The sequence below is a fragment of the Ctenopharyngodon idella genome, chromosome 18, assembly GCF_019924925.1.
Source record: "Ctenopharyngodon idella isolate HZGC_01 chromosome 18, HZGC01, whole genome shotgun sequence".
Lineage (NCBI taxonomy): Eukaryota > Metazoa > Chordata > Actinopteri > Cypriniformes > Xenocyprididae > Ctenopharyngodon > Ctenopharyngodon idella.
Window position 1 is genome coordinate 19,186,675 of NC_067237.1, and position 12,084 is coordinate 19,198,758.

Below are 12,084 nucleotides of genomic sequence, written 5' to 3' on the forward strand. Positions count from 1 at the left end.
ACTTATTGGCTTGATGTGGAATTGCACATCATTTTCACATTCCATTGGTGATATGATGTTGTGTACAGTCTTACAACATTTAATTAATAGAAAACTTTTAATACACTAAATTTTAAATACAACACGGTTGCAGTGTCTTGCTTTTTTCAGTTTTAATCAATTTTTAAGCTTTAGTAAATGGATGAACACAATTATGCTGATGGAAAGTAATCCACAAAAACAAATCCCTGAGAAAATATTTATTTCAGTACAATAATTTTGTTGCAAACATGACATTACAAAATCTTGATTTTAACAAAGTAAACAACTTCAGGCACATTAATAGGGATTAATAATGGAGTGTCAGTGAATGTTTTAAATTAATGAAAACATATAGTCATTGATTTACTGACAGCTGATATAGACTATCATGCCTCGTCATTGAAGATGTTGTATATTGTGCATAAAATGATTTTGTGTGAGGCGTAAATGTAATTACTCATCTCCCTTTTCATGGTAAAAGTAAATAATTTTCAGTTATTTACACCAAAGGTAAAGGGTAGGATGAGCACGCAGCAAGTCCACACATGTTCTTTCCCCTCTCAATGTAGAAATATCTGTATGGGAAAAAAATTAAATAAAATATTAAAAATGACAACACATTTATAGCAAGACAACTTGGTCAAGTGTTTATATATAAACTCAATTTTACTTTTAAACCTCACAGTAGCACAACATTCAAGGAAATCTCTTTTATTTGATAAAGTCATGCAAACAGACCCTTTAATTCCCCAGTTGGTTCCCCAGGAGTTCTTCACTATCCAGTACGGAGTTCCGTTCTCCTGAGCATAACCCACAGCAAGCACTGCATGGTTCACCATGTCAGTAGTGTTGTGACATTCAGTGCTATAAAATAGTCATATTACAGAAACTGCCATGAACTGTCACAAATAAATACAGTAAAAAATTATATTTATTATAGTGCTGTCAAATATATATATACACACACAAACACATATATTATATATATTTACAAACTTTTATATTAGATGCGATTAATCAATTTGACAGCACTAATTTATTATAATATTTTATCCCTACCTGGTATATATTCCATCTCTGTAGTGCATGAAATCACTTGAAACCTCATATGCAAAGCTGACAGGGTTCAACCTGGCCACAGCATCCACCATGCCCATTTCATCATACTAATAACAGAAATGTGCAGTTAGAATGAAGACGTGCAGCTTTATTAATATGTGCACATCATGGACCATCACTTACCTTTGTGATGTTTACAACCTCCTTCACAAAAGCAGCAGCCAGCTGTGGTTTGAATCTGCATTCACCATCCTACAAGCAAGTAAGAAGAAATGTTAAATCTTTATACAGTAAGTTAAAACAATAGGTAAAAGAGTAAAGTACTCACCCTAGCCGTGTAGGGGTAATCGTCTTCTGTCATGAGACCTTTGTTGTACATGATGTACTCAAAGGCTTGACTTGGGAGGCCACTAAAAAGCATGTGACAGGGGTAAAATGTTATTTACACCATTTTAAGGTCGAGACTTTACACCAAAAACCATAAAATAAAACCCAACACAATCTGAAGCTATGGCTTTTGAAATAAAAACATTTTTCGAACTCACCCGTTGCAGCCATGATTGTTGAAAGCACCTGCGCAGTCTACAAGCTGCTGCTCTGCCTTTAAAACAATGAACAATAGGAACAGGAAGAGGTTAGAGAAAATAACCTGGTGTTTTACACTACTGGTTACATGTTTGGAATAATTAAGATTTTTTAAAAGTCTCTTATGCTCACAGCTGCATTTATTTGATCAATACATTAAGAACAGTAATACTGTCAAATATTATTATAATTTAAAAGAACTGTTTTCTAATTTAGTATGTTTTAAAATGAAATTTATTCCTGTGATGCCATAGCTGAATTTTCAACAGTCTTCAGTGTCACATGATCCTTCAGAAATCATTCTAATATGCTGATTTGCTCAGTTATTATCAATTATTATTGATGATCAGTTATTAATAGTTCTTATTATCAATATTGTTGCATAATAATTTTGTGGAAACCATGATACTTTTTTTATGATTCTTTGATGAATAGAAAGTTCAAAAGAATAGCATTTATTTGAAATAGAAATCTTTTGAAACAATATAAATGTCTTTTTTTTTTATCAATTTAATGCATCCTTGCTAAATAAAAGTGTTCATGTTTTCTTTCTTTCTTTTACCCCAAACTTTTGAATGTAGTGTATCATGGTTTCCACAAAAATATTAATTAGCAAAAACTGTTTTCATCATTGATAACAGAATGATTTCTGAAGGATCATGTGACACTGAAGACTGGAGTAATGATGCTGAAAATGCAGCTTTGCATCACAGGAATAAATTACAATATATTAAAATAGTAAACTTAAATTGTAATAATATTTCACAATATTTCTGTTTTTACTGTATTTTTTATCCAATATATGTAGCATTGGTGAGCATAAGAGGCTTCTTCTTTTTTAAAAAAAACATTAATATTACAAAAAACATGTATATTACAGTGGTATTACATTAGTAATGTGGTGTTTTGGGGTTTGTTTGAACTTGAAGTAAAAGGGAATTAGCAGTAATTTTTGCATGTTGAGTAATAAAAGGCATTACTAATATCTAATGATGACACTTCACTGTCAATGTTAAATTAAAATGAACATTTACATACTAGTTGTAGGAGTTTCCCTGTGGCAATAGCAGTGACGGACTCTAGACAGCCTGTGGTGGAGAAAGTCCAGCAGCTACCGCAAGGTCCCTGAAATAGTGTCACTGATTAAGAACCACCAATATTATAAGTACAGTTTTACAGGATTATTAGGGCAAGATAAGCAAGTTACCTGATTCTTGACATCAGTTACATAGTGTCCTTTGGTTCTCCAGTCAATCATATCAGGATAAGGACCATTACTGCTCAGATGATTCCCTCTAGTGGCTGAGCAGTTCTGTCAGGTTATAAAAATGTTCATGAATTGTGGTACTTTCCTATTTCCTCATTGATCACGAGAGGCTGCCAAAAATAATACCTGAGGCTCTGTCAGGAGGTAGGACTTCTTAAATTCAGCAAAGGTCATGTCTGAAAACTGGTTAAGTCCCACTGAAAAAGTGCAGAGAAATAATATTTGATTTTTAAAGGAAAAAACAACAACAACATCGTTTTCATAACTCTGAGTTAGATTATATCAGTCATACTTGAAAACTTGTGGTTTCCAGCATTATGTTGCTCAATCTTCTTCTTGTTTTCCAGGAATATCTGCAGCCGCTGGTAATATTCATTTATCTCATATTTTTTATTATACTGCGAATTTCAAAAGAATAAATGAAGTTAGTTTTCTTCCTCTTTTTCACTTCCTCCCTTTAGTGCCGCCTTAAATTTCCTTGTGGGGCAACATGAACAAACAATTACAAAACAACTGGTTCTTACCTGAGACATCCATGATTTGAAAAGATACTCATCTGTAACAAAAAATAATAATAATTTTTTTATTTTGGTGATGCACACAACAATTCAACTTTTTTTCTTCACCATTCGTATTTTCATCCACATCTATTTCAAATGCTATAACTATTATATAGCCTATATATATCACTTTAAATATAGCCTATACTATACTTTGAAAGTCTGAGTAGTTATAAACGTGTTATTTGTTTTGAAGACTGTAAGCGCCAAATTGTCAAAAGCGAAAGTACGACGCAGCGGTGCACGTATTGTACGTGAAAAAAAAGAAGCTCAAAGTCAAAAGCTGGTTTGAAATCTTACCTTCCTCAGTGTGCAAAGGCACTGTTTGTACCTGACAGACAACCGCAAGCAGCACCGGCAAAATCAACCTGTTCATCTTCACCCCCGCGAGCAACTCATAACACTAGCGAGAATATATGAGATCTCATCACATGAGCGCTTCAGCACTCCTCCTACACGAGGGAGGGCTTCGATCGTCCTCTGGTCTACGGGTTAAAGGTGCACTCAATATTGTTTCGCTAATTAAGCGTTTTACACAAATAAATTAACAACATTTTTTATATATATCAGTAAAATGAAGTGCACACAGATAAAGCCGTTTTATTATAGTTCGCTACATGGAGCGGGTCGCCCCCTCAGGAGCTGCAGCGTTGACATCACATGACCAGTGTCAAGCAAGTGAGTTACTACTAGTAAACATAAGCCAGTGACTCTATATTGTGTACATGAAAAGTATAATTTAGATGATTTATGTCACAAATCTCTGTCGTGTACTGTATTTAACCACATAGGCTAATTGATTACATAAATGGCCCACATTTAAACTATTTCTTAACGTCTTTTATACTACATTATACATCCATAATACACATAATGGATGTGTTTGTATTGCAGCATAATACGAAAACACTGCCATTGTAAATGTGGCCAGTATTATTATACATAAGAATACACTTTGATGACCCAATTTTTCAGAGAACAAAATGAGGTGTGCATGACAAAAAACACATACAAGGAAGCAATATCCCCCTGAGATAGAATAGATTTATTAGCAAGAGGTAATCAGGAAACATACAGTTTATTTTTCTTTCTTTTTCTTTTCTGTTCATTTCTCTTTTTTTCTTTTTTTTCTTTTTTTTTTTTTTTTTGTAGAAAACTGGAAATATTTCCCGAGCCGTGGAAATAAACTTAAGGGTTGAAAGATAATTCTCATACCACTGGGTATTGCTAACAGCAAAATGTTTGTTTGTATGTTTATATATCATTTATAAGAGTATGTGCACATAGATGTGTATACAGTATATATGTATATATATATATATATATATATATATATATATCCTTTTAAAGTTTCTGGCTGATACAGTGTTGCATGCCTGCCACATGAGCGATTAGTGTGTTTCCAGACTGTACATCGTAAAAATACATACAAATATTCACAGAATAAGCACTACATTACTATATTCCTGCTAAGAGAATGATTATAGACAGGATTACAGTATATGCAAAACACTTTAAAGTCCTCTACCTCTAGATCATGGTTTCAAAAATCACAAATCATATAGCATTGAGTGTGTAAGCATAGGATACAACGCTTTAAAGAGGTGTGCTTTAAACTAGTACATGTTAAGAAATACATAGGGCTGCATGTACAAAATATACAGAATACTTTTCTGTGTGGCGAGTTGACAATGTTTGTACAAAAATGTTTTTACGGTCTGTTTTTTTTTTTTTTTTTTTTTTTTAGGTAAGGATGCAGAACCCTACGTCTTTATTCTAGGACTACAAAAATACCCTTTGTATGCTGCAAGCGGGAAGGTCATTCACTTTTGATCATACTCTTAAACGACAATGCATTTTACAAAGTGATATTCAGTCACGTTCCACAATCACTGGAACAGCAAGAAGAACATAGATTGTCTGTAAATGTACAATAGCTGGATAATCTGGTGTAGAAGGATAGTGTTGAACCCAGAATACCTTTTCCCCCAAAATGCTAAGAAATGTGGCTGTGAGCAACGGAAACATTACATGGGTAAACAATCACTAAACGACTAGTTTCAAAAATATAATGCTGATCTAATAGTCCTTGCTTCTTTTTGTGAAGAAATAGTCACATTTTTGGCTGAGGAAATGATAATAAAAAAAAGAACTGCTGCAAAATGAACAAATTTCTCATGCAAGAACAGATCAAAATTCTTTTTGGCCGATCAAAACATATACTATGTCTTTTTAATGTATTATAATTACCAAGCTATACACTGTCTGCTTTATCAAGTCATGCCAAAACTGTTCAAAAAATATCATGGCAGTTTAGGCATGTCCGCCAACCCCTTGTGAAATCAGGGGATGGATGTTAATTATCGCAACCAATAGATGTAAAAATGCTGAAGTACAGTGACATGTGCCTTGGAATATAATAGTATAACAGTATAAGTGTTTCTATATGCTTGGTTGTATACAGTAATATATCTGCTTTCCACATTGCTACATGGTATGCATATACCGTAAATTAGTTACATGCATCTATTAAAGTCTCAAAATGCTCCTGCCGGCTGCCGGTTTCATTACGGTGATGTGGATGAGCCTGATCACTTAAAGAGACAACCACACCTTAAAATAGAATGTCACTGTTGGATTAAATCCTGTTGTACTGTTAAATAATTTGGATGGGGAAGAAAATATGATTCCCTAAAGAACAGAGGCTGAAATCAGCAGGTAAGATCTCGGTGAAAGATCTGAAACAATTAGGCAACATTTGGTTACAACTAAAAACAAGGAACACATCCAGGAGTAATAACCATGTTACATAACAGAACACGTGGATGTATACTGTAGAGAGCGTGGTGTCTGTACATTTTGTAGATGTTAAGCAGAGCCTCTCTCAGTTGGGCACTTTAGGCTCAATTCTGAGAGAGGCTTCATACAGGCCTTCTTCATCCATTACCAAGCTTTGGTCCAGTAAATACAGTACTGCCTGGAAGACAAACGCAATATCAGTTTCATATTGAATGTGAACTTTCAATGCAAATTACACTGTGAAAACAATTCTCAATTCAAGTTTCCTAGAATAAAAAGAAAACATTCTCATAAATGCAACACTCAAAAAATACCTACATGTTAATGTTAGTGAAGGTTAGAAGTACTTAAATGGTTAGTTCACCCAAAAATGAAAATTCTGTCATTAATTACTCACCCTCGTGCCGTTTTACACCCGTAAGACCTTTGTTAATCTTCGGAACACAAATTAAGATATTTTTGTTTAAATCCGATGACTCAGTGAGGCCTACATAGGGAGCAATGACATTTCCTCTCTCAAGATCCATAAAAGTACTAAAAACATATTTAAATCAGTTCATGTGAGTACAGTGGTTCAGTATTAATATTATAAAGCGACGAGAATATTTCTGGTGCGCCAAAAAAAACAAAATAACGACTTATTTAGTGATGGCCGATTTTAAAACACTGCTTCAGGAAGATTCGGAGCGTTATGAATCAGCGTGTCGAATCATGATTCGGATCACGTGTCAAACCGCCAAACTGCTGAAATTACGTGACTTTGGCGCTCCGAACCGCTGATTCGACAAGCTGATTCATTACGCTCCGAATCTTCCTGAAGCAGTGTTTTAAAATCGGCCATCACTAAATAATTTGTCATTTTGCTTTTTTTGGCACACCAGAAATATTCTCGTCGCTTTATAATATTGTACTCACATGAACTGATTTAAATATGTTTTTAGTACCTTTATGGATCTTGAGAGAGGAAATGTCATTGCTCCCTATGTAGGCCTCACTGAGCCATCGGATTTAAACAAAAATATCTCAATTTGCGTTCCAAAGATTAACAAAGGTCTTACAGGTGTGAAACGGCATGAGGGTGAGTAATTAATGACAGAATTTTCATTTTTGGGTGAACTAACCCTTTAAAGTCATATAGATTCTGTGATTAAATGGCTTTGTAGAGATACCGTGATATGTTTCTGCATTCTGTCTGTGGCTAATGTTTTATGTATTTGAGGAGCCGAGAGCATCTTAATCTAGCATTTGTCATCAAATACTGTCTTAAATAACCTGTGTGAAGCACTTTATCTTTTATAACATGAAATTTTGGCCAAATGACAGAAAAAAACTGAGCGCCCATATAGCTACAATAAACTTTATAACCTGTAAGTTGATGAAAACGTAATGGGATGCAATTTCTGCCTCATATGCAGTCGTTTTATGATGGGTTAATAACACATATGTCCGAAATTCTCCGAAATGCGCTGGTCGAAAACCTTGCAACTCCTTTCGAGCTTGATTTTGGTAAAATGTTAATAATATAATGACACATGCAAGATTCTGACCATGTATAAAGCCACAATACCAACTCTGACAATGCAGTGTTTAATTACTGAAAAAATATAGGGGTTTTTCCATTGGAGATTCTGCTCAACAGCGACGCTACAATGATGTACAGAACAAACAAAACACACTCAAACTTAATCACTAACTGTACTAGTGCTAGTGCATGTTGATCATAAAACCCAATATTTTGCCATTACAAACCAATATAGTTCAATACCTTTGGCTGGTAATCAATCTTGTATGCCGTTTGCTGAAACTGCCTAATTTCTCGGATGATATGGGATATCTGTAAAACAAAGACAATATGATAACAAAATGCTATCTATGACTCTTTTCCACATGCATTAAAGAAGACATCTAAAAAAAGACCTACCATTCTCATCTTGGAAAAATTGACCAGGTTGTCCTCTGTGTAGTTGGGGGTCCCTTCCTCAATAAAGGCCAAGTCAGTGAGGTACATTCCCAAATATGGTACACAGGGAGGGTCACAACTAGCAGAAACATTAGAAAAAGAAAAAAAAAATAGCCATGCCATCATGTATTATTGCCATATCATATTACAATAAAAAATAAATTAATAAAATAATCACTATCTCTCGTATATCTCATCAAATACATGGATCTGAGCAAAAAGTAACGTACAGCAACAAAAAACTTACTTTTTTAAGGCCTCTCTGAGGTTCTTGAACCTTCCTTCAGATGAGACCAACTTCTGCAGCTTGTCAATGACTGTTTTGGTCTAATGATTTAAACAAAACATGGTGTTAAATGTTATTCAGTGGTCAAATACACTCAGATCTAACAGCATCCATAATAATATTACAAAAGGTATTTAAAAAAAGTATCTTTATTACAAAAAGTCAGTTAATATCAAATCAACAACATGATGTAAGTGATTTCTGAGAAACACTGTTGAAAGTGGATTGGACTGAGCACCACTCTTGTAGCCAATCAGCAGTAGGGGGCGTGTCCACTCATGATGGGGGAGGAGAGAGAGTGAGCAAGAGGGAGATTTGAAGAAAGACTGTAGAAAGAGAGATGGCTTAGAGACATTACAAAAGAGAAAAGCTCTGAAAAAAAGAAGGGTTATGATCAGGCAAGAGCTTTAGGACCCACGTTAACATTAGAAAAGCTTTCCAGCGCTGGAGAGACCTAAGCAGAAAGACCTGAAAATGGATGCCGAGGTTGTGTTTTGCCTTGCTTCAGCTATGATAAAGAGACACCCATTCTTGCACTGCGTGTTTGTGCATTTTGGGGGTGGAGCAATGAAGGGAGGGCTGTGTTTGTTTGGGTTGATTTCAGATATCAACAGTGTTTCTCAGAAATCTCTGAACAGTTTAACAGCCTAAAAAAACCCTACTTTTCCTTTCATGCCAACTGACATGATTCATGTTCTCACATTATTTGTTCAATAACAAATGCCATTATCATTGCTTTTATTTTGATGAGATTTTATCAGGTAGTTCCCCACCTGTTTAGAAACTTTGAGCCAAGTTTTCTTCAGACGGAAGATGGAGCTGCGATTGAGGGATGAGGTGATTTCCAGCACAGCATTGTAGTTATGAAGACAGCGGCAGATATCAGCCACCGCCACCCACTTCTCTATCACTGCTACCCGTACATTCACATCCTCACAGCGCAGGATCTCTGTGGCGATCAGGTTACTGATCTTTAAAAGAGACAGAGGTATATCAGCATTGTGAGCATTATGCTTCATTTGGGACAGTGCATCAATAAATACACAGCAAGAACTGAACATTTACACTTATTTAGAACCAGATGTTTTCACATTGAACACTTACATCATTGAAGTGTTTTGTTGTTTTCATGATGTAAGGTGTTTTCTCATTTTTGTCGTTCTTCATCCATCCTTGACCAAAAAACTCCCTGTACATGACAATAAACATATTTGTGAGGAAAATACTGTGTTTGATAGCTTACTGGATTATTCACATTTCTTAACAAATATTTAAAGAGCTATATGTAATAATTTTCATGTATTAATCACTCTTTTTTTATTACCGATGTGTGAACAGCTTGTAACGAAACTTAAAAAAAAAAAAAAAAAAAAAGACCTTCCCCAACTTCCTAGGTTGTCTACGAAAGCCTGTAGACTGATTTTTATGTGAAAATCAAAAGGATGTGACGGTTACGTGCGCTCCCGGAGCCTCTCTTCCATTCAAAAGGAATGGAATGCTTATACGAATGCTTATACAATATTCAGGATAATGCCGAAAGTCATCTTGGATGACATGGGGGTGAGTAAATTATCACGAAATTTTTATTTGAAAGTGGACTAATCCTTTAATGTGTCATGCAAAGTGATTAATTCAAACTATAGTCTCACAAAGCCAGATCTATATAGTCTATAGTCTCAAATATACAAACTATCATAACAGTGTAACTTTAATTACCTCATCTGTCGACATGATGTCGGTGAATCGCAGAGCTCATGCAAACATATCCACATCGATATGATCAGATGCTTTCTTAACTGCTGTTTTCTCACCGCTGTCATTTTTGTTGTGTGTTATTTTGTTATTGAGAAGAAAGCGCACAGCAGATATTTACAGAACAAAAAAGGACTTTGCCTTGAGTATACTGGGGCTTTGAATCACGTTTGGTCTCTTGTACATTACGTGTGCACGAGTGTGAGCACGAGCAATAAGTTGCTGGCTGCAGTTAACTTAATGGCCACCGGTGTCGCTAATAACAAATGTTTCTGAATTCTACATATAGCCCCTTTAAGTATTACATAATATCGAATCAAACAAATGTAACTAAGCTTTTCTTGTTAAATGCATAGTTCACCCAAAATTTAAAAAGATTTACTCACCCTCGCGTCATTCATGTCAAAGATTTATGCAGAATTGAGATATATATATATATATATATATATATATATAGAGTGCAAATCATATGGTAAGAGCTGCGTGAAGATTATTCGAAGTGTATATGTCCATCCAATAACAGCATACAAGTTTGGAGCAACATTAATGACATCATTTTCATTTTTGAGTGAACTATACTTTATCTCTGTAGTTCCCTAAAGAACAAATAAATTGAAACTCACTCATATGGTATGACTTTGAAAACAAGGTGGTCCAGCAGGGTGAGCTGCTCTGCGATCTCCAGAGCTGAATGATTCTCGAAAGGCTCTGACTTTCCTCCTTCCGCCTACATCACAAAACAATTAGTTCAATAATAATGAACTGAAAGTAGAATAATGAATTTCAGGACAGTTTATACAACATTGTAAATGGTGAAATATTCTAAACCAAAACCACTGTGTTCTGGATATACACTACCATTCAAAAGTCTGCAGTCAGTAAGATTTTTTTAAAGAAATGAATACTTTTATTCAGCAAAGATGCATTAAATTGACCAAAAGTTACCGTAAATATATTTATAATGTTACAAAAGATTTCTGTTTCAAATAAATCCTGTTCTATTCATCACGAGACATATATATTATATATTAAACATATACAGTACTTCTTTTAAAAACATTAAAAGAATTTACCGACCCCAAACATTTGAACAGTAATGTAAATACATAATGTTGAAACAATAAAGTTCTGATTGTTTAAGCAGTAAAAGACTTTGTTATATACTGTGTGTTAATATTAAATAATTTGAAGGATGATCCAGAATTACCCCACTCACCATCTGCAGCACCTCCTCCAGACAGATCTGATTGTCACCAGGATCCTCCTGTGTCAATGTCCTGTCAGAAAAAAAAAAAAGGATGCTTTACAAGGAAAACCACTGACTGACTTACATGCACAAAATGTTATCAGATGACAGATGTGGCACACAAAACATTTTTTTGCCATTTGTCTGTATTTATCTAACCCTACATGTGATCATTGCATCTGTCAGGGAGCAGGCAGACTCTACTCACCTTATGATGTTGGCTGCAGCTTTCCTTTCCTGGGTCAGAAGTTCAGGATCATGCATCACCTCCTCCAGGAAACTAATCACCTTCATTTTCAGCTCAGTGTTGGTTTCAAAGTCCTGCACACACAATACACAGTCATGCAAACACAAATGCAAGGCACACAGAACTCTGTAGAAAGTTCTTTCAATACTATTATTATTATTATTTTTTTTAAATACTGTTTATATTTGACTTATATTTTAAAGGGGTCATATGATCAAATTTTAAAAGTTCATTATTTTGTTTATAGTATAGGTAATAGAATAGGTTAACATTATTTAATGAAGTTCCAAACATAGGTTCGG

At 34.7% G+C, this 12,084-nt stretch overlaps 2 protein-coding genes and 1 long non-coding RNA gene across 3 annotated transcripts in view; 1 reads left to right on the forward strand and 2 right to left on the reverse strand.

The window, feature by feature from the left end:
* Positions 1–224: 224 nt before the first annotated feature.
* Positions 225–3,984, reverse strand: ctsh (cathepsin H). The gene is made up of 12 exons (XM_051869871.1): positions 3,793–3,984; positions 3,457–3,488; positions 3,225–3,330; positions 3,059–3,129; positions 2,873–2,977; positions 2,704–2,790; positions 1,626–1,681; positions 1,409–1,490; positions 1,264–1,332; positions 1,081–1,187; positions 760–885; positions 225–596 (listed from the first exon to the last, which is right to left on the reverse strand). The coding sequence occupies exons 1-12, from the start codon at positions 3,866–3,868 to the stop codon at positions 521–523; spliced, it is 993 nt and encodes a 330-aa protein (XP_051725831.1). The 5' UTR covers positions 3,869–3,984; the 3' UTR covers positions 225–520.
* Positions 3,858–5,330, forward strand: LOC127499511 (uncharacterized). Its single transcript, XR_007926139.1, has 2 exons — positions 3,858–3,990; positions 4,102–5,330. It is a non-coding gene; the product is annotated as an uncharacterized LOC127499511 (long non-coding RNA).
* rasgrf1 (Ras protein specific guanine nucleotide releasing factor 1) overlaps positions 4,512–12,084 on the reverse strand; it is a 49,067-nt gene continuing 41,494 nt past the window's right edge. Inside the window, exons 19-27 of the mRNA XM_051869870.1 lie at positions 11,744–11,856; positions 11,506–11,566; positions 10,913–11,016; positions 9,642–9,726; positions 9,311–9,508; positions 8,499–8,578; positions 8,213–8,330; positions 8,057–8,125; positions 4,512–6,469 (exon numbers count right to left, since the gene is read on the reverse strand). Coding sequence (XP_051725830.1) covers positions 6,377–6,469; positions 8,057–8,125; positions 8,213–8,330; positions 8,499–8,578; positions 9,311–9,508; positions 9,642–9,726; positions 10,913–11,016; positions 11,506–11,566; positions 11,744–11,856 — 921 coding nt within the window. The 3' untranslated portion in view covers positions 4,512–6,376. The remainder of the gene's footprint in view (positions 6,470–8,056; positions 8,126–8,212; positions 8,331–8,498; positions 8,579–9,310; positions 9,509–9,641; positions 9,727–10,912; positions 11,017–11,505; positions 11,567–11,743; positions 11,857–12,084) is intronic.

Excerpts from the sequence above, each read along its gene's own strand:
- ctsh (XM_051869871.1), bottom strand. The coding sequence starts at position 3,868 with ATGAACAGGTTGATTTTGCCGGTGCTGCTTGCGGTTGTCTGTCAGGTA. Across the intron at positions 1,682-2,703 it reads CAGGGAAACTCCTACAACTA|GCAGAGCAGCAGCTTGTAGA; the intron begins GTATGTAAATGT and ends ATTGTTTTAAAG. Across the intron at positions 1,491-1,625 it reads AACAATCATGGCTGCAACGG|TGGCCTCCCAAGTCAAGCCT; the intron begins GTGAGTTCGAAA and ends CATGCTTTTTAG.